Here is a 21,150-nt window from a genome sequence, read left to right on the forward strand (position 1 = left end):
TAAGGGTTTCAATTGAAGAGATATAGTCTTGAATTAGAATTAAAACTAATAAAAGGCCAACTCATTCAAGGAAAATACCAAAGGGGGGCAAATTTGCATGCGTGTGCCGCCTTAAGACAGCTAGTCCTAGAAATACGGCCTGGATGGAGGTACACATGGGGACCACTGCTTATACCTATGTTGTGCAAGAGTAAGCACCAACGGGGGTAGCGTCACCTGTGCAAAAGGTGCGTACGGAACCATCGTGATAACTACACAAAGGAGACAATAGTACTGCACTGTGGGACCCAAGCAAAACGGCCTCCACGATCTCCACCATGACGACTATAGAAGGCACAGACTTAATATTCCCTTGACACGTGACTCAATTAATATTCTATACATTCGACATAAACAAACAACTCCATAAAATGGTAAAGGGTCTTATCCCCACCCTCTCATTATTATCATCACTCACTATATTGATTCTTATGCCGGATGGTGGTTACAAAAAACCCATTTTCCGTAACAAGGCACACGCATCAGAGTTCATGATTATCGATTCTCCATACCATATGAAAATATCCATCTAGGCTCCGGTTTAAACTCGTGTTTCTTTACAGTCCGTGTTAAACAAGATGTGTATCTAGTAGGTATTGGAGTTAGTGGTTTGAAAAACAAAATAAAGAAAAAAAAAGCAAGAAAACTTAAAAGGTATAATGCACGTTGAACACTAGACTCGGTGAGTTGAAACACCATATAATATATGTGGTGGCAATTGATTTGTGTATCAGCCCCACTAATGGCTCAGATCGAATTAAACACGAATTAAACTCAGAGAATATTTTGAAACAACTCATCAATTTTATTAATCAAGAAAATAACTTAAAACTTGATCACTTTTCCAATAACCCTTACATGAATTATTTGAGGTTATATAGAGGCTCGATTACAATTAGAGTAAAACACAAACTCCTATTTATCTATTAAATAAAATATCATCTCTATCTAATAAATAAAATAAATAATTATCTCTAATTATAATAATTAATTAATTAATAAGGTCGTTCAATTAACTGGAACGGACCCCACCTTCCCGACCCATAATTCAGTTCGGAAATTAACTCCAACACCCACCGCATTCATATTCATATTACTAGAAGTAGATAAACCTAAGTAGATTGGCACCAAATTCCCTGGCCCACTTCCCAAAGTGAGCTTCAAGCCACTAGTTTTGGATTTTTAACCTCTTTATCTTTTCTTCATTCCACCACTCATTTTGATGAGTTTTTTTTTTAATGAGTAAACCATGGAATCCCCATAAAAAGAGATCAATTTCTGATTCTTTACTTTTTTTTAATCATCAAATATTTACTACTTCTTTTATGCCTTGTGAATAATTTATCTTGGTCCACACCATCTTCAGAAAGCTTCAATCTTTGATCTTGTTTCAACAACTTAATATGTGAAAACCCACTTCCAGAAATTAAAGAAAACAGTTATAAAAATGGTGACTGCAGAGGAACCAACTATTCACAACAATAACCCCACTGATGCAACTTCATCTTCTTCAGGTGGAAGCAACATGAACCCTGCAAATAAAAATCAAACCTTGGCTCAGTATGGTGCTGATGCAAGGCTTTTATCTGAGTTTGAACAGTCTGTAGGATCTGGTAAATCTTTTAACTACACAACTTTACTTACTAATGCACCAACAGCTGTTCCTGGACAAGAAATGACTGCTTATTTGTCCAAAATCCAAAGGGGTGGTTTTGTTCAACCTTTTGGTTGTATGATTGCAGTTCAAGAACCCACCTTTAGAATCATAAGTTATAGTGAAAACTGTTTTAGTATGTTGGGTTTGAATCTTGATGATTGTAAAAAAAGTCTGCTTGGAATTGATGCAAGAACCCTTTTCACTTCTAGTTCTAGGGTTTCTTTAGAAAGAGCAGTGGCTTCTAGAGAAATCACTTTGTTAAACCCTATTTGGGTTCATTCTAGAACCACCCGGAAACTGTTTTACGCGATTCTGCATCGGATTGATGTTGGTGTGGTGATAGATTTAGAGCCTGCTAACTCTAGTGACCCCAGATTATTACTTTCGGGTGCGGTTCAATCGCAAAAACTTGTTGTCAGAGCGATTTCTAGGTTGCAATCTCTCCCAAGTGGTGATATTGGGGCTATGTGTGACACCATTGTTGAAGAGGTACAAAAACTAACCGGTTATGATCGAGTCATGGTGTATAAATTTCATGATGATGATCATGGTGAAGTTGTTTCAGAAATTAGGAGGTCGGATTTAGACCCGTATTTAGGGTTACATTATCCTGCAACCGATATCCCACAAGCTGCAAGATTTTTGTTCAAACAGAATCGGGTTAGAATAATCGTTGACTGTCACGCGAAATCCGTTCCCGTGATCCAAACAGAGAACTTGAAACAACCGCTTTGCTTGGTCAACTCGACCCTGCGGGCCCCATATGGCTGCCACACGGTTTATATGGCTAACATGAACTGTATCGCGTCTTTAGTGATGGCAATACTTATAAATAACAACGAGTCGATGAAATTATGGGGCTTGGTGGCGTGTCATCACACCACGCCACGTCATATCCCGTTCCCACTTCGTTATGCGTGTGAGTTTTTGATGCAGTCAATGGGTTTGCAGCTTTACATGGAGTTAAAACTAGCTGAACAAAAAGCAGAGAAAAAGATCCTCCGTATGCAGACCACATTATGCGACATGCTCCTGCGAGACGACTCTTTTCGGATCATAACTCAGAGTCCAAATATTATGGATTTGGTTAAATGTGATGGTGCAGCTTTATACCGTGACGATAAAGTATGGTTATTTGGTGTGACACCAAGTGAGTTACAAGTTAAAGATTTGGTTAAATGGTTGTGTGATGAACATAAAGATTGTGCAGGGTTTAGTACCGAGAGTTTGTTGAATTCTGGTTATCCTGATGCAGTTTTGCTTGGTGATGCGGTTTGTGGTATGGCTGCTGCAAGAATTACTAAAAAAGATTTCTTGTTTTGGTTCAGATCACACGCAGAAAAGGTGATTAAATGGGCTGGGTCAAAACATCATATTGATGATAAAGATAATGATGAGAATATGCATCCAAGATCTTCATTCAAGGCGTTTTGGGAAGTTGTGAAAAGTAAAAGTTTGCCATGGGAGGTTTCTGAGCTCAATGTGATTCATTCTTTGCAGTTGATTATGGGAACATCGGCCCGATATGTTGGTGGTAATGGAGTGGTGAAATGTGGTCAACATAGTGAAGGTGATGGTCAACGGGTGGATGAAACGAGTTCGGTTGCTTGTGAAATGGTGAGGTTGATTGAAACAGCATCTGTTCCTATTTTTGGTGTTAATGGTTCGGGTTTGATTAATGGGTGGAATGGGAAAATTGCAGAGTTGACTGGTGTCAAAGTTAGTGAAGCGATGGGAAAGTGTTTGGTTGATGAGTTTGTTCATGAAACGTCGCGTGGAGTTGTTGAAGATCTTATTTATAGAGCTTTGCAAGGTAAGTCATTTTATTGTTTTTGAATTTTGATAGCATTAATCGGTTTTATTATAGCTTTCACATAAAAATAAGTAATTAGGTGTTTGCAGATCAAACAGGCCCAACCTGTTTTGACCCGTTATCAAACCCAACCCGTCAAAGTCGCCTACTTTGCAACCTTTTTTTTAAAAAACCCTCGCGCTTTTGGGATCTAAACACCTCTGAGTGTCTCACGCTTTTAAAATCAAGCTTGCAACGTATAGCGTGTTCATTAGATGCTGTTTGACCTCAAAAGTCAAACCATGTGTAGTGTTCCTGTAGGTGCTTATTGAGGTCTAGGACTGTTCTAAAAGCTCGCTTGTAAATGAGCCTAGTCGGCTCAATTTGTAAACGAGCTAATTCAGCGTTGGCTTGGCTCGTGGCTCATTTAAATTAACTCCCATAGTTTAATATATATAGATAGCATCATAAAAAAAGATGAAAAAAAAACAAAAATACGACATAATATTTTTTGCGTTATGTGTATGTTTAGTTATTTATTTATTTTTGCCTTTTATATGTCATGTATAAAAAAAGTTGAAAAAAAAAAAGTTAAAACGAACCGGCTCGACGAGCCACGAGCTGGCTCGAGCATTTTACGAGCTGTGAGCCCAACCTGGCTCGTTTAAAGCTCTATTATGGTCATCGTTCTTAAAAAAGAGCTTATTTTGATCACATGCTTTATTTGATACAGGTGAAGAAAAGAAAAACATTGAACTAATACTACAAAAAGTGGGCCCGCACCAGCCAAACAAAGCTCTAATATACATAATAGCTAATACATGCACAAGCCGGGACTACATGAACAATGTGGTTGGTGTATGCTTCGTAGGCCAAGACGTTACAAACGAGAAACTTATCATGGATAAATTCAGCCGTATGGAAGGAGATTACAACACGATAATTCAAACCTTAAATCCTCTAATTCCCCCTTTATTTGCTTCAAACGAAACGGCGTGTTGTTGTGAATGGAATGCAGCCATGGAAAAGCTTACGGGTCATAAGAAACATGAAGTTATTGGAAAAGTGCTTCCGGGTGAAGTTTTTGGAGGCTTATGTCAACCTAAAGATGAAGATACAATGACAAGATTTATGATCTTGTTGTATAGAGCGATCAACGGTCAAGATTCTTCCGATGTAAAGTTTGAATTTTTTGGAAAAGATGGGAATCTTTTAGAGGTTTACTTGACAACAAACAAGAGAGTTAGTGAAAATGGAGAAGTGGTTGGGTGTTTTTGTTTTTTGAGGACTAGTCTAGAAATGTGCTTAGGAGAGGGTAAAACTGATCAAGAATTTGTGTTGAAGCGAAATGATTTAGGGTATATAAAGCAAGAAATAAAGAACCCGTTAAACGGGCTGCGATTTACTCACAAACTTCTTGAAAACTCAGGTGTCTCAGATGATCAGAAGCAGTATCTTGAGACGAGTGGGGCCTGTGAAAGACAAATTGCATCAATCATTGAGAGTATGGACATAAAAAGTATTGAAGAAGGGTAAGTCTTGAAAAGTATTGGGTCGTTTTTACTTCTTAGCATAAGTAGGGTTGGGCAAGCAGATTTTTATAATTTTAAACCAATCTTTTTGGTTGAAAATGCATAGCCATCATCTTCACATATCAAGTTCCATACTAGTGTTAAACGGGCTGTGTTCGTGGGTTGATTCAACCCAACACGAACCCGAAAATCATGTCTAACACGTGAACATGGGAGCACGGCCCATTTGAGCCAAAAAAAAGTATTTTGCTTTTTGTACATTAATACTCTAAAATCCAAAAATACAACAAAAAGATAAATATGTATATGAAACAATTAAGTTTTAACTAAACTTGATGCTTAAAGTTCCGAACAATAGTTAATCTAATGAGTTTAATTTTTGGCATTAAACTACTTTTTAAACATAAAAATCAACAGGTTAACCAGCAAACCTGTCAAGTTGAGATGATTTGTTCAACTAACATGTTCTCGGGTTAACACAAACAAGGCCCATTTAATCCAACGAAATTGTTTTGTTATTTGCATATGTACAAATTTTCAATAATAAAAGAAGTATATGAAACAATTAAGTATTAACTATAAAACCTGATACTTATTTCTCTATTAAATTTTTAGTATAACAAACCTAGAGAATTTAACTTATAGCATTTAACATTTTTAATTATTAAATATAAAAATAAATGGGTTAAACGGGCCAGCCCGAAAACCTGTCATTCCGACCCAAACACGATCCGTCCTGCAAAATATGTCTGTTGGTTCAACCCAAAACTGACCCAAACCCGTTTGGACCCAAATCCAGGAGTTTTATGTCAAGTTCGCGTCATGCCAAAAACTCACACCCCTAATATTTAAGTGGTGGTATCATTGAGTGAAAAGAGTCCAATTTGGGTGTTTGATATCAAAATTCAAACTGCCATCCGTTATTCGTTATGGTCACTGGTGTGTTAAAACTTTTTGTTGTTTTTGCAGCAATGTGGAGCTGAACTCGGATCAATTTGTGATGGAAAATCTTTTAGACGCGATCGTGAGCCAGGTAATGACTGTGTTGAAGGAAAAGAATATTCCATTGGTTCATGAAATACCTGATAATGTCAAAATGCTGGAGCTTGTTGGTGATCAAATTAGGCTTCAGATAATTTTGTCAGATTTCTTGATCAGCATTGTGAACCATGCACCGTCACCAGATGGGTGGGTGGAAATCAAAGTGTCACCCGGGCTCAGGATGATTCAAAATGGGCAAGAATTCATTCATCTACAGTTTAGGTATGACTTTTTCGGTGTCGGTTAAAACCGCCAAAATGGGATTTCTAAAAGATTAAAAAAAATTGAAATTTTTGATGACCTGTTAATTAATGTGTTAAATAAGATTTCGAATAAAGTGTTACATCTGATTTTTTTTATAAAGAAAAATGGAAAATTGATGACAAAACCCTATGGATTTTGCATGATTAAGTGTAGGTCCCTATTCGAGTGGATCTAACAACGTCTTTGGATCAACCTAACTTAGTGCTAGCGGAAATCACACTAAGCAACCAAGAGGTTTCGGATCTTGAGTTTATTTTCGGTTAAGGAAAGGTGAGAGAGAGAGAGAGTCGAGAGATGAGAAGGGAAAAAGTTAGTGTGATGAATGTTTGCCAAAAGGTTTTCTATTGAATCATCTACCTTATACTTCTCATGGCATGCTTCCTATTTATAGGGAAGCATGCATGAGAATTAAAACACATCCAATGCCCAATGGGCTTCTTTACAATAGACCGTTGCAAAATGACCTATCGGCTCAAATACATAACCGAATCAATACAAAAGACTAAATATACAAAATGGGGCCTAACAATCTCCCTCTAGTCTTTAGTATTGGAACCCGTCGGTGTCGTATACCAAGCATTCGTCCTCGGTTAGTGGAAGTTCAACAAGTCTACGCACGAACTTGTTGAAGGCTTCCACTATCCGGTCGGTATTCTGACGTCCCAAATCCTCGACGGTTCCCAGCGGCTTGTTGTAGAGCTTCTTCACAGCTTCAATGTGTAGTCCCATAAGCTCATGCTCGTCAAACACTCTGATTTCGTGCATGTCACGGCAGTGAATGACGGCCTCGCCGGTTGTGTTGTCCAACTCCCAATCGATGAAGTCTCGGAGAGTGTTGGGAAGATAAGGCTCGCCATGATAAACCTCGTGACATTCTTTCGGCGCCTTGTATCTCCACATCGTGTGAGGCTCTCCGGTAGCTGGGTTTGTCTCTCTTGGGTTCTTGTACTTGCGACCCTTATTCGGCTCGAAGTCCTTGTAGTTGACTCTCGATTGACGCTGTAGATAAGTCGGGACCCAACTTTCCAGCGTACTTCCAGTAGCACCATGACCTAGAGCTTTCTGTAGATAGTTCAGATCAAGTTCAGGTAGAGTCTTAAGCTCGTGATGACTGAGATAGATGAGGTCCTCGCTGTAACGTCTGATGGCCCAAACGCTATTCCGCTGATCATACCTTGCATATACGATCAGCGAGTCGTCATGATACGGATAGTTGAGCACGCGGGCAGACGCACAGCTTAAGACAATGTGCGTCTTTCGCTTCTTCTTTGGCGGATGGTCAATGACAGGATTGGTTGCAGGAGCCTCTGAAGCTTGAGCGGGAGGAGTATCCGAATTTGGCGAGTAGTTAATGTCATCGTCTTGTTCATTTACTGCCTTCTCGTTCCCTTTCCCTCGATGAATTCCTCAAAGCTCATACCTGCATTAATAAAATCAACGATCACACCTGTATTGTCAGTCGGAGAGATGATATCTTTATACAAGCTGTCAAGCAATGAGTCATCCTCTCTGACTTTGCTGGCTGAACCGGGGATAGCAGGGTCTTGAGCATCGTGTTGAGAGTGTGGAGGTGATTGAGTGTTATCTCCACCTCCACCTCCTGCCGTCCCGGCCCCTCCATCTCCACTACCACCGTTGCCACCATCATCATCAAAGCTATCATGAACTTCATCATCATCGTCATCTTCTTCTTCATCATCATCATCTTCATCACCATCATCTTCTTCATCATCATCATAACCACCACCAACACCGCTAGATTGGCCGCGTTGTTGTACAAACCGACCAACAGTCGCCTCTCCTTCAGACACAACAACCTGTACTCCTCGCAGGGTCACAGAAGGACCTACGGCAGGTTGTGAACCACCAACTTGAGAAGTCTCTCCAGACCTTCTCCAAGCTCCAAAAACTGCGTCAAGCATATCCTCCAGACCATGAAAATCATCTTCATGAATACCCATTAGGTCTGAGGCCGCTTGGTACTTTCCCACCATTTCTTCATTTGTCTTGACTTGAAGCTCATTTAGACGATCTTGCATCTTTAGTTTCTCTTGAACACTCTCCATTTCGGCTCTAAGTGAATTCAAGGAAGCAGTTGAGGCGAGATGATTCTCTAAAGCTGTGACTCTGGAGTTTGTGGCTTCATTCTCAACATCCCATCTACGTGTTGCATCCTCTATTTTCTTGTTTACGCTAGTTCTGAGAGCACTAGCACTTGGTAAGTTTCGTTCAAGTGTGGTTAGCCTATCTCCAAGTCTTGAGTGGTCTGCTCTTAGATTGGCATTTTCAGAGGCTTCTCGGTTCATCAGCGCTTGCATGTTCTGGATTCGGGTGTGGAAGGTGTTGGTCAATAACCTCTGATTTTCAGCAATTTCATCACTTGCTGCCTTCTGTTCTTCCAACACCCGGATCCTTTCCTTCAGATCTGCCTTTTCCTTTTCATCCTTAAGAGTCTTTTGCTTCATATCTTTGATGAGCTTGAGGAGCACGATTTCTCTTTCCGCCCTTTTAGCGTTTTATTCCTCCAGTGCGACGATCCTATCGAGGATAGGATCAACGCACACTGGAGGTGTCGAAGACATCCCTCGGGAGATGGGTTTGGGTGAGATAATGGTGGATGGTGGGGGGGTGGTTGGTTATGGGTGGTGAGGTTATTGGCAAAGGTAGGGTGATGGCTTGAGTAAGGATTGGTGGAGTTATAGTGGTGGGTGGAGTTGGTTTTATTGTGGATGGTGTGACGGTTTGGGTTGGGGAACTAAGGATGGTTTTGCTCCATAGACTTGTTGTTTGTATTGGGGAGCTAAAGACTGATGAAGCGAATATGGATGAGGTTGGTTGTGTAGGTGGTGTTAAGGCTTGAGTTGGTTCGGGTTGGGTTTGTAGTTGTGGTGGTGAGTGTGGTAAGAAAGGTATTTGGGGTAGGAATGTTGAAATCGGTTGGTCTGTTGGTGAGGGTTCAGGTAAGGATTCAGGTGAGTCATGAAGTAGGGTCTTGGTTTTCTTGGCTTTGGTTTTCTTTCTGGTTTTTGGTGGCTTGTAGGCAGGGATTTGTATTTTAGTTACATCTAGGGTTTTGAGGGCTTGGGCCAGGGCTTCTTTGGTTATTTTTGGTTGGTCTGAGGGCTTGTCTTGTGAGGGAGACTTGACATGAGACTTGGTTGACATCTGGGAGTCTCCAAGTCTCCTCAAACGCTTCAGGGGCGGCTGGTCTTCTTCCTCCTCAAGTTCTATCAATTTGCCCTTTTCAGCCACCTTCCTCTTCAAATCATGCTTGGCCTTTGTTCGATCTTCGGCATGCTCATCAGATGAATCTCGTTCACCTTCAACTACGGGTTCTTCATCACCTTCACCAGACGCCTCTTCCCCAGCAGGCTTTGTCTCTTCAAATAAACCAAACTTGGGCCTAGGTCGTGGTCCCGTATACTGATGACCTCTGCCCTTGGTGCTCAACAACACACCAAAAACTGACACCTTGATCTCGTGTACATGAAATGGCTCGGGGTGTGACTTCTTGTCCTTTGTCTTCTTGAATCCCGGCCTTTGAACATCTGGAATCATATCATCTAACAACAGCTGCACGAATCTCGGGTACATCAACCATGTAGCCCCGCTCTTGATGTTCGCAAGCATGCACAAAAATATCCATCTTAAGTAATTGAACTTCTCCTTGTTGGTCAATGCGGACATAATACGAACCCAGTCCGTGCTCATGCTATCAAATCCACCTCGAATGTCTGTGAAACAATGAGTGATAATGTGGAAGAGAAATCTCCAGTATGGTGACAGATGACTCTTCTCTAAGCTCTTCCATTCCGTGTCGTACCCCATCTGAGCAACGAAACCTTCCAGCTTCTTTTTGTTTCCTCTCTCATACTTGTAATCGGGCTGGTCATCAATTTTTAACACCCTCCTAATGTCATCTTCGGTAATAATTAATTCCTGTATGGCAACGGTTGTTGTAAACGATAGAGAATCATCTGCAACCCTGGCGAATGCCCAGAAATCTAAAACCCACTTGTAGTAAATGGCTGGATTTGCAGTGATAGCATAAGCAAGGGGTGATTGCTTGAGCCCCTGGACCATAGGAGTGAACACCTTATCAGCCTTTGCCTTGGGCAACTCAAGAACACAGAAGTTGTTATGACCCTGAAATGAAAAGTCAAGAGATCATGAGAATCATCATTAAGACAAAACAAAACAAACAAGATATGTACATAGACATTAAGTATTTCATATTAGATAAATTAGATTTAATACTATCATTATGTACATTTTAGGTTTAATAAGTTAATAAGTCAAGTTTAGTCAATCTATAAGTTAATTAGTTCATAATGTACAAATATCAAGCTCAAAACAGTCCACTAGACCAAATAGTTTATTTGATAAAAACATATCAGTAGCAAATGGTTTGAGACTCTGAAAATCTTCCTTGGGATCTGTTTTCACCCACTTTTGTCGGTACAAGTACAAGGTTTGGTACAATGCTTGAGCGAAGCGAAATTTTAACTTATCAAACCAACAAACTTGAAATCCGTAAACACCACTTTTAACACTTAAAACTTTCACCAAGAATACTTTCTAAGACATTTTATGAAGTTTTTGCCAATTCTTTTTGTATTTTTGATATTTTTCTTGTCAAGAATACTTGAACACTTATTTTCTTCTTTTCAAGATCAAAACCCAAGGTTGTGATCCAAAAACCCTCAACTAGTGAGCCTACGCTCTGATACCAATTGTAGGTCCCTATTCGGGTGGATCTAACAACGTCTTTGGATCAACCTAACTTAGTGCTAGCGGAAATCACACTAAGCAACCAAAAGGTCTCGGATCTTGAGTTTATTTTCGGTTAAGGAAATGTGAGAGAGAGAGAGAGAGAGTCGAGAGATGAGAAGGGAAAAGTTAGTGTGATAGAATTTTTGCCAAAAGGTTTTCTATTGAATCATCTACCTTATACTTCTCATGGCATGCTTCCTATTTATAGGGAAGCATGCATGAGAAGTAAAACACATCCAATGCCCAATGGGCTTCTTTACAATGGACGTGGCCCAACTACGTACAAAATGACCTATCGGCCCAAATACATAACCGAATCAATACAATAGACTAAATATACAAAATGGGGCCTAACATTAAGTCACATAACCTTCTAAAACTTTAACAAAGTCCTCTTTTGCATGGTTAAATCTTTCAACTTGTTAAATAATAAGTATAGTTCCTTTTTTTGCTTGATTACGTCTCTAAACATTATAAAATATTAACTTTTTCTTGAAGCTTTAAAAGTCTCCACGGGATTTATCATTTAAAAATGAAATCCAAGGGTTTATTCGCGAATTCAACGACTGCCCTAAAACAATTTAGGTAGTGATGTGCATTAAAAATACACTAGGCTGAGTTTCAGCCCATTTGGCATGTCTTCTTGTTAGCAATTTTTTTTATGTAACCATTTATAATAAAACATTAAAACATAAGCCAAATGGGTCAAAATAGGGACCTCTGTTTACACAAAAATCTGTACATAAAATTTAATTATTATTGTGTTGTTGCAGAATGACTCACCCGGGTCCAGGGTTACCTGCAGAAATTATCAGGGACATGCATGACGAGAGAAAACAATGGGGAACCGAAGAAGGACTTGCTCTCAATCTTTCTAGAAAATTTCTTCGAATCATGAAAGGTCACGTGCATTATAATAGAGATGACAACAAGTGTTGTTTCCTTATCGACATTGAACTTAAAACTAGGAAGTAAAGATCTCAATACAACAATGTTAATAAGATCAACTGCATTTGTCAGTGTCTGATTCTGTAAATATAGAGGCGTTTAATTTCCATTCCAGCTTGTATTTTTTATCATGTTGGTAGATCAGTTTAGTGAATCTTGATGTGTATGAGCTCAAGTGTGTATCATAAAGTTGATATCAGTCCCATATATGGATGCTTGTATCTCTGTTTATGCTCCAAGAATCAAAAGAACTAATTCTCAATGTCAATGGTAGGGGTTTGGGCTTCATGTCCAGCCTGCATTACCCTCAAAAAAGTAGGTTGAAATCTGAAACAATTTTCACAAACAAAAAAAAGGGTATTTTCTTTGACCAGCGCGGAGAGTGTTTCTTGAGTCAAAGCCAACACTTCTTAAGCTCAAAGTTAACACATTGATGGCGGGTTTGACTTCTTTGACCCAGCCAAAAAGATGCATCTCCTGTGTTTCCAACATTTCTCAATCACACATTATTAAAGACAATGATGATAGGTTTGACTTTCTTTGACCCTGGTTTGACCAAAAGATGCATCAAGGCTTTGAGTCAAAGTTCCAACACTAAACACACCAATGATATGTGGCAGTCACAAATTTCAATTTATATCACTACAAATGTAGTCTCTTTTACACTTCCAGATATGATGCCAAAAAAATGAGTAAATCCATCACCATCTCTTGATTTAAGAATCCAATTTGACCAAAAAAAAGTCAAAAAAATACTTTTAACCTGTTAGAATGAACTGACATTATAAGAACCACTACTTTCTGTATGGGAACACACAATCACCCAATGAAGCATAGGTAACACTAACAGGATTATATATTATCTATGAAGCATATTTTCATACGTCATGATTTATTACGGCTTCTACAAGAAACAAAGCTCCTCTAAACATGAAAGACCTGCTCAAACATCTAAAGATATTGATGAAGTAATTCACACAAAATAACAAAAAACACAAAAGTTCCCTACTTCAGTTCCCATTAATTTTTAGTCAAGCATAAACTAAAGATAAAAGAGTCGAAACACATAACTCAAACCCCTAAACCCCGCCCTTTACAATTGCCAAGATAACCATAAACTTATGTTCGGATAATCATCATCATCATATATCCCAGAATCATGGGATTTCTTCTTTTCTATCTTTCCAAAAGTAACCAAAATCCGCACCCTCTTTACGCGAATTTCCTAGTTCTATACATGATATGTACTGATCAAAGTCAGCAGTCTCGGGTAAATATTATTATTTTTGACATTTTAGCGAGACTGCTGGCTTCACGTCCTATCAGCTCGGCTCCATTGCACCGGGACCCGCAACAGTTTTTGGAGGGCTACCGGATGAGTCTCCTGAGTCTGAACCGTTTGACCGATGCATCTGGATATTCAAACTATTTGATGACATCGACTCCTGTGAAATGCAAGGGTAAAATAGTTATTTAAAATTTTCATTTTTCATAAATCAAGCCTAAATAGGAGCAATATGAGTGGGTGTGGGCCAGTTGGGTAGCGGGTCAAAACAGATCTTTTTAACATTGGTCAATTTAGGTTGGGTGACCCAAAAACCACCTTATGCCGTTTTTTTAGATCTTAACAAATGATTAAATGCATTACCTTTACCTAAAATTTTTATTTGACCCATTTAAGATGTATTAAGAAAACCCAACCACAAATAATCGATATCTAAAATAAGTGTGTAACCTGTTCAACAGCTTCCGAGCCCTCTAAATGGAAAAGAATAGGACGACAACGTTTATCTTCATTCATCAAGCTTGAATTTTGAATATGGGTCACAAGTGCCATTTTTCCTTGGATTCGAGCATAGGCCAAAGAAGCAACTTTTTCACTGTTGAATTTCTCCCATTTTTTCCCATTGAACGCCTAAATAACAATTTACAGATATTAATGTATGCAGCAAATTAACAATGGCCAAGACCATGTTAAACATACAAAGTCAAAAGACAGACAACCAGAAGGTAGAAAAAACCTGGTAAAATGGGATTATATGTGTTGGAGAAAGCATGTTAATAAATGCATAGCCGACATTGCATTTGTTCTGCATCAAATGGTGTGACACGTTACATTTACCAACCCGAAAAGAGGGAGGGGGCAACTAGCAAGAAAATTTTGAAAATATTTACCTTGAAATCGATTGGCAGGTAAAGAAAATCATAGGTGCCGCTATGATTTTCATCAATAGCAGCTAGCAACATCTTTGAAGTATACCTGAAGTACCAAAAATATGATCAATGTGAAATCTTTATGTGCAAAAAACAATCAAGATAAATTCTTTTAAGTGCCCACAATAATCAAAGATAAAAATCTTCGAAATGGCAAGAATTATCAACTGCTAAAGATGCAATCTTTTAAGTGCCGAAAATAATCAAAGATGAAATCTTTAAGTGTCAAGGATAACTAGCTATTCAAGATGAGATTTTTAAATGCCAACGGTAATCAAGATGAAATCTTTGTGCCGAACGGATAACCAAAGATGATAGTGCATAATAATAATTAAGATGGAATTCTTTTGAGTGCAATACATAATTGAGATGGATCTTCCAAGTACAAAAAATAATTAAGATGGAAAAGTTTAGTGCAAAAAGAGATGGATCTTTTAAGTGCAAAAGATAATTAAGATGGAATCTTTTAAGTGCAAAAAGTAATTAAGATAGAATCTTTTTAAGTGCCAAAAATGAGTAATGATTACATAGGCCTCACAAAGAAACCTAAAAATCAACCTGATCCATTCAATGTTACCACATGGATTGTACATGTTCTCTCTCATCTTTTCCTTTCATTTGCCATGTGTCTCGCATCATATTTTTAGGTTGATTTTTAGGCATACAAAGTCGGCCTACGAATCATTTTTCACCAAAAATAACAAAGTTGAAATCTTTTTGTCTTACTTGTTAAGAATGTTTTTAATCATCAAAGTTGTACGGGGGTATCTTCTCCACTTGTAATTTTATCAAGATCAAGCTGAAACTGCTTCTTGCTATCCATTTGACTTCCATTTTGATCAACACGACGGTTCCGTACACGCTCACTCATACTTGCTGCAATTGTGGGCCCTAGCCCTGCATATGGTCCGTTACCAAGAAACATAGGATTAACCCTAGGAGAAGACATGGAGCCGAAACTTGGAGACCCGTTTTCTATGGACCCACGAGAACCCAAAAATCCTCTATCAACATGACCTATGCCTACATCCCCGTAAGCAGGCGAGCCCATGAACAATGTTTCAGGAGACTCGTGATAATGACCAAAACGGCCTTCAAACGGGATCCCAGATGGAGCAGATCCAACATCATGATGTTGGTGAAGCAAAGATCCATGACGACCCGTGATTGGGAACCCATGGGTCGGACGGGGCAGGCCTGTGGATGTGGGAAACGGTTGAGACATGTTTGGTGATCTAAAACCATGGTGTGGTTTGGGCTGGTCAGAGTATATATTAGGGCTACCCCACAAAAACTGTGGGCCCGAGAGTGTTTCGATTCCTGATCCGGATGAGCTTGGACCACCAAAAGAGGACATGGGTTCAGAAAATTGACTCAATTTGGAGTCGGGAAGTGAATGAGAATGTTGAAATGTGTTGGTTTGTTCAAGGGTACGGTTAGTCCTTCCATGGTCCTTGCCGATAGGTGCTATACGGGCTGGTTGAGGATGCAAGATTGAAGCCAAACCGGGTAAACCGTTGCCAAAAGTGGACCCCATTGAACCAAGGACCGGTGACTTGCTTAGACTTTGTAGAGGGCTGTGTTCAATCGGGCTGCCAAATTGTGGCCAGACACCTGCAAGGTGAGTAACAGTGAATCTTTTTGTACTATAGTCAACTCAAAAGTCAAAATATAGTTCTCTTAAACAACATAAGGTCTAACCTGGAGGCGAGTTGGCAATCGAAGGACCCACTTGAAGCCGAAAACCTCTAGTATCGTCTTGGTCAAACTCGTGAGTCAACTGTAACATTAGGCTGAAGTAAAGAAAAAAGTCAACCGTTATGGTCAATAAGAGTTGGCAATTTCAACCATTATGAAAGGGTAAACCCGTGATGCGCCAATCTTCAATCAATTTTAAAGTAAAAAAAAAGGTCTTTCTTAAAAGAACTACCACTATTCTTCATAAAAATGAGCATCTTTTTGCTAAAGTTTAACAACAATTAACCTTCAAGTATCTTCTTTATATATGCAGACTTACTTTCGGCGGGCCCCACCTGGGCGACTAGGTTCAAGCTTTATGCGTTTCCCAGCTATGTCACTCCTGTTCAGGGATCTAAGGGCTGCTTCTGCTGCTCTAACATCATAATATTCTATAAACTTGTGGTGCCTTTTGTGTGGTGTCTCTCTTATCTGTTATTGTGCAAAGAATATCAAAAATTTAACTTTTTTCCCATAAAAATGCTTCAATGATGCAACCCAACAATACACGATAGATGCGTATCTTTTCCTCTTCACAGTCATCGGCTTTTTTGTTTAACACAATGCATTGTTCTTGGAAAAGATACACAAAGAAAAAAAAACAGAACTTTATCTTAGAAAAAATTTATTCAAAAAAGTATTGTTGTGATCTAAATCCAAAGCAGTCAATTTTATCAATCAGCAAATAAACATTATACACACACACATACACCAAGCCTTATGGTTCAAACCGGAAATCACTTCTTTCGGCATTAAAGGGGCCATTGGAGAGAGAAGAAAAGTTACCTCTTTAACCTCACCGTACACCCCAAAGATTTGAAGAAGATCTTCACAAGAAACTGAAGGATCCAAATTGAAAACAACCAAAGTTCCTTGATTTATATCTTTGTCTGACGGGTTATCCTGGTACATGTGAAAAAACAAATGGAAAGCTAAATTACATCGACTTCTATGACATTAAGGAAAAGGGAAAGTATAAATTATCCATGTTGTACCTTTGGAATCGAGTAGTGGATATCTAGCTTCCTTCTTCTTAGTGGCTTATTCTGTAATGCACGCATGGCAGTCCGCGCAGCACGGATATCGTAATAGGATATCATCACAAAACCTCTATGTTTGCATGCGGTGTATAGTGTTCTTATATCACCGTGTTGCTACAAGATAAACAAAATACTATGTAAATAATCAATAAATGCTGAAATATACGGAGAATAAAATAAAAGCTTGGAGAACCACTTGATGTTTCAAAATTCAAAAAAATCTTAGAAAGTGCCCACTTATACATCTCATTAGATCCATTCATGGTTGCCTAACAATCAAATATGGTAAAAATAATATTAATATTTACCGAATTCCCAAATCAATAGTTCCTAGATTATCGTTACAAAAAAACACAAACACTACAATAAAAAAATGAGCAATTCCTGAGTTCCTCGTCTATATTTTCAATATTAACAATTTCTCGGATGTCGGTTGACTCTCCAAACAAATATATCTACCTTATTGTTGCATATAAATCTCACTTAATTATTGACTTTTTCACAAAATGTCAAGCACGTGGTAAGTTTGTTTACTAACGTTTCCACAATTTCTCCATATATTGTTCGCCAAATAATATAACATGCTGACGGTTATATATTCAAACCAACAAACGTCACTTTTCATAGAAGACAAATCATACTTTAACTAAATGCCAAAATAAGCACTACAGTTTGCAAGACCGATCAGTTCTTTGCATAAAAATGCCAAATATAGGGCCATCCACAATTTGTCTGCAGTCACTCATTTTAGCACACTGTAATGCTTACTTATTTTCCACAATGCTCTGAGTTCTGAATCCTCGACATTGCTGTTAATATTACGCACAAACAAAGTTCTTGAAGGATGTTCTCCATACGGGTATTCTCCAGCAACGGTCCCCACACCATTTGCAAGATTGAAATGGGTCAACCCGTTACCAATGACACCATCACCAAGGCTCGCCTTTGAAATGCCCAAATTCAAGTTATCCATATCAGATTCAAGTTCCATACCTCCTCCACTTCCAAAAAGATCATATTCTTCCAACTCATCCGCACGATTAGTTAGACCGTTGAGGTCAAAACCGTCAATTACACCCGTTAGAAGCTCATCTTCATCAGGTAACAGCAAACTTCCAATTGCTTGAAGATCGTTCTCAGGATTATTCAATATCACTGCATTTCAAAACAATCAAATAACAATTAGAGATTCTGATAATAAGTTAACTACTATAATGATAACTAATCTGAAAGAGGATGCATACACTTCTCACGGGAAAATACTGGTAATGAACTTGAAAAGAGAGAAGCATCACTTGAAGCATCATTATAATTATCGGATCGGGTTAACATCTCCTTTGCCCCGGTTCCAACGGCTTTTGAATAACTCATTGATGTTATGTTTGGAGGGCCTGAAAAAAACAAAGATTTACAATAAATGTTTAGTTATTGCAAGCAACCAAATAATTAGTAGAAATTTCAAACCTACCGAAAGGAAAATACTCTGACGAATGTTGCATTATGAAACACTTCTGTCATAAACAAAAGCTTAGGTTAAAAGCATGTATGCAAAAAGTTGATAAAAATTTAATCTTTGATCTACAAATTTGGTGGTTACTGTTAAAATAATGACAGAATAAGCATGCAAGTTGTCTACTTTATAGGAAAAACGTATCAAGATTAAAACTTTATCACATGAGTTAGCAGAACCAAATTGTTTCTTGATCGGTCCAAGAAACCAGCAGCTAGCATAAATAAACTAAGGGGTGTTTAGATGTGCATTTGATATGATTATTACAATTTAAGATTTTTGGTAAAAACTAATACTTTGTGTTAACTGATTCGTATCTTCGACTTTAATCGATATTATTGCTGGACTCTGATTAATCATCCAAACAGCAATAATAAATTTAAAAAACCCTAATCTGTTGAACCAAACAAGGTACAAACTTTAACCCTAATCAATAATCAAATCAATAATTATCTGCAAAATCTTTGAAACTTCTTGATGAAAAACTAGTGTGTAACTGATCTTAAAAAAATCCCATTAATTAACAAACAATAATAATTACTCAAATTCACAGCAAAATCAGAACTAACTGTATGATCCAACAAAAACCCTAAAAAATCAGCAATCTATTCACCGATCACAACATTCAAATGAATCCCCCAATTGACTAATTCCAACTAAACCCTAATTTGAAAACAAGAAATTGAAATTGGGGGAAAAGGGTACCTCAAAAAAGGTGAAACTTTAATAATAACAATTAAAATGGAATGTGAATCTTGAACGGGAACACCATGGATGATCGGAGATAAAGTTTCTTGCTTTTTAGATAGACAAAGAGTGGAGGACAGAGAGAGAACAAGTGTGTGTGTGTTTTTAGAGATTAAAAGAGACGTACGGAATCTATAGATACAAGGATGTGTGTGTGTGTGTATGTATGTATATATAGAGAGAAAGTTATAATGTGATTGAAATTGAAGTGAAGAAAAACACAGGGAATGATTGATTGATTGGGGGAGATAATAATATTAATAATAATAATAATATTAATAAAAGATTGCATTTAATGTTATTATTTATTATTTAACTCTGCTTTGGTGTCCGTATGCTACTTAATATTAAATTACAATGTTACCCTTTAACAAGAATAATATTAATTAATTTTTTTAGGATTATTATTAAGGAGCATTAATTTGCCAATAAGCTTTAGCCTTTAACTCATATGTTTGTAGGAAAGTGAAGATTTAATCTACAGACATAATGTCTTAAGTTTGATCTAATTCTGGCACCGGGGTTATTTTTAGAACAGGAGATTGTGAGTGTTAGTTAAACATTCAGTGATCACGAATGTATAGTATTATCTTTTGTTATTGGGTTATCCAGGTAGCCGGACTTTATTCGTTGGTCGTTTAAAAGGAAAAAGGGGCATTAATTTGTTTTAAGATTTAAGATAGAATGTTGAATATGAAAGTTTGGGTTTTATTATTACTAAAGTTTATTTGTTGAAAGATACTTTCCTTCCAAATAAAAAGTGTATACGGTATAATATATAAAATTCCTTTAAAAAACAAAGTACGAGATATGTGACATATGTCGGCACAAATCTATTTAGGCAAACATGTGATGCGGACCAAGGCGACAACAAAAGGGTACAAACATGGGAATAAGAGTATGCATACCAACTTTGTGAACTTGTCACAAAACATCATGGGAGTCATGATATTTTAATTTTAACTTTTTGTAACAGAAAAATACAATAAAATAAGGTCGTGTTTATCTTATAGTAAAACAAGTAAAGTAGTTTACAGTGTATTATTTTAATGTTTCAATTTAAAAACGGATATACGTGTGTTTCACTCATTAAATGGTTTTATAACACAGCTTCTTTTTATGTATAGTGAATTGAAAATTGTCTCAAAAGTAGTGGTTTTTTTTGGAATGTGTTACAACTTCATGGTGTGATGGTATGTGTACTGGGGTGACAATTTTTTTCATTTTTTGAGCAATTTTTGTTTGTAACATCCCCTCTTTTTTGACTGGATGCTACATGACAAAAGTCGCTTATAATTTGTAGACTCCTACTACACATAGGCTGATGGAGTTAAATATGTGATATGTCAATGTGTCTCGGTTTCCGGGCCGCCTTTAGAGATAACGAAATGAAGCTAGAGCTTTAACCCTCACTTTCTAAAACTTTCATTTTCTAAACAAAATTAATAACTATGCATTTGCAATTTGAGATTTGCGGCATTTAAACTGAATTAAGTCTGAAAATGTGTAAGAAATTGAATTAGTTGTGTATTTGCAAAAAGTAATAGCAAAATCTTGATTTATTTGGAGTGATAGCAAAATACTTTTTTACAGTAAGGTCTCGTTTTTAAACATCATTTTAGGCCACCAAAGTGGTCAAGCCAGCCATGCTCACTTTATCCCCGTCAAAACATGCTTAAAATCATATTGTACATGAGTTTGTTGAATCGTTGTCATGTACTAGACTTTCGCTCGTGGACCATCAGCAACCATACTCGTGGTAGTTCAATAGCAAACTTTGATACATATGTAAAATTAGCAGACTCGTGTATTAATTGTTTTCATCACGTATTTGAGACGAACTGAAATGTTACTTG

The 21,150-nt window shown here is 37.8% G+C and overlaps 1 protein-coding gene and 1 pseudogene across 2 annotated transcripts; one reads left to right on the forward strand and one right to left on the reverse strand.

The window, feature by feature from the left end:
* The first annotated feature begins 1,486 nt into the window (after positions 1–1,486).
* On the forward strand, positions 1,487–12,155 carry LOC143562215 (phytochrome E-like). Its single transcript, XM_077050092.1, has 4 exons — positions 1,487–3,509; positions 4,222–5,020; positions 5,990–6,283; positions 11,872–12,155. Exons 1-4 carry the CDS (start codon positions 1,487–1,489, stop codon positions 12,071–12,073), a joined length of 3,318 nt encoding a protein of 1,105 aa, XP_076906207.1. The 3' UTR covers positions 12,074–12,155.
* An 897-nt stretch (positions 12,156–13,052) lies between these two features.
* LOC143562216 (protein MEI2-like 2) lies at positions 13,053–18,634 on the reverse strand (annotated as a pseudogene). The gene is made up of 12 exons (XR_013140444.1): positions 18,506–18,634; positions 18,282–18,428; positions 17,792–18,192; positions 16,993–17,151; positions 16,784–16,900; positions 16,278–16,429; positions 15,962–16,053; positions 14,987–15,874; positions 14,222–14,306; positions 14,068–14,136; positions 13,782–13,961; positions 13,053–13,491 (listed from the first exon to the last, which is right to left on the reverse strand). The product of XR_013140444.1 is annotated as a protein MEI2-like 2 (transcript).
* Between the last annotated feature and the right edge of the window lie 2,516 nt (positions 18,635–21,150).

Source organism: Bidens hawaiensis, unplaced genomic scaffold (assembly GCF_021521415.1).
Source record: "Bidens hawaiensis isolate Kalapana, Puna unplaced genomic scaffold, B.hawaiensis_p1.1 tig00020919_1, whole genome shotgun sequence".
In the NCBI taxonomy this organism is placed as follows: Eukaryota; Viridiplantae; Streptophyta; class Magnoliopsida; order Asterales; family Asteraceae; genus Bidens; species Bidens hawaiensis.

Excerpts from the sequence above, each read along its gene's own strand:
- LOC143562215 (XM_077050092.1), top strand. The coding sequence starts at position 1,487 with ATGGTGACTGCAGAGGAACCAACTATTCACAACAATAACCCCACTGAT. Across the intron at positions 5,021-5,989 it reads ATAAAAAGTATTGAAGAAGG|CAATGTGGAGCTGAACTCGG; the intron begins GTAAGTCTTGAA and ends TTGTTTTTGCAG. Across the intron at positions 6,284-11,871 it reads TTCATTCATCTACAGTTTAG|AATGACTCACCCGGGTCCAG; the intron begins GTATGACTTTTT and ends GTGTTGTTGCAG.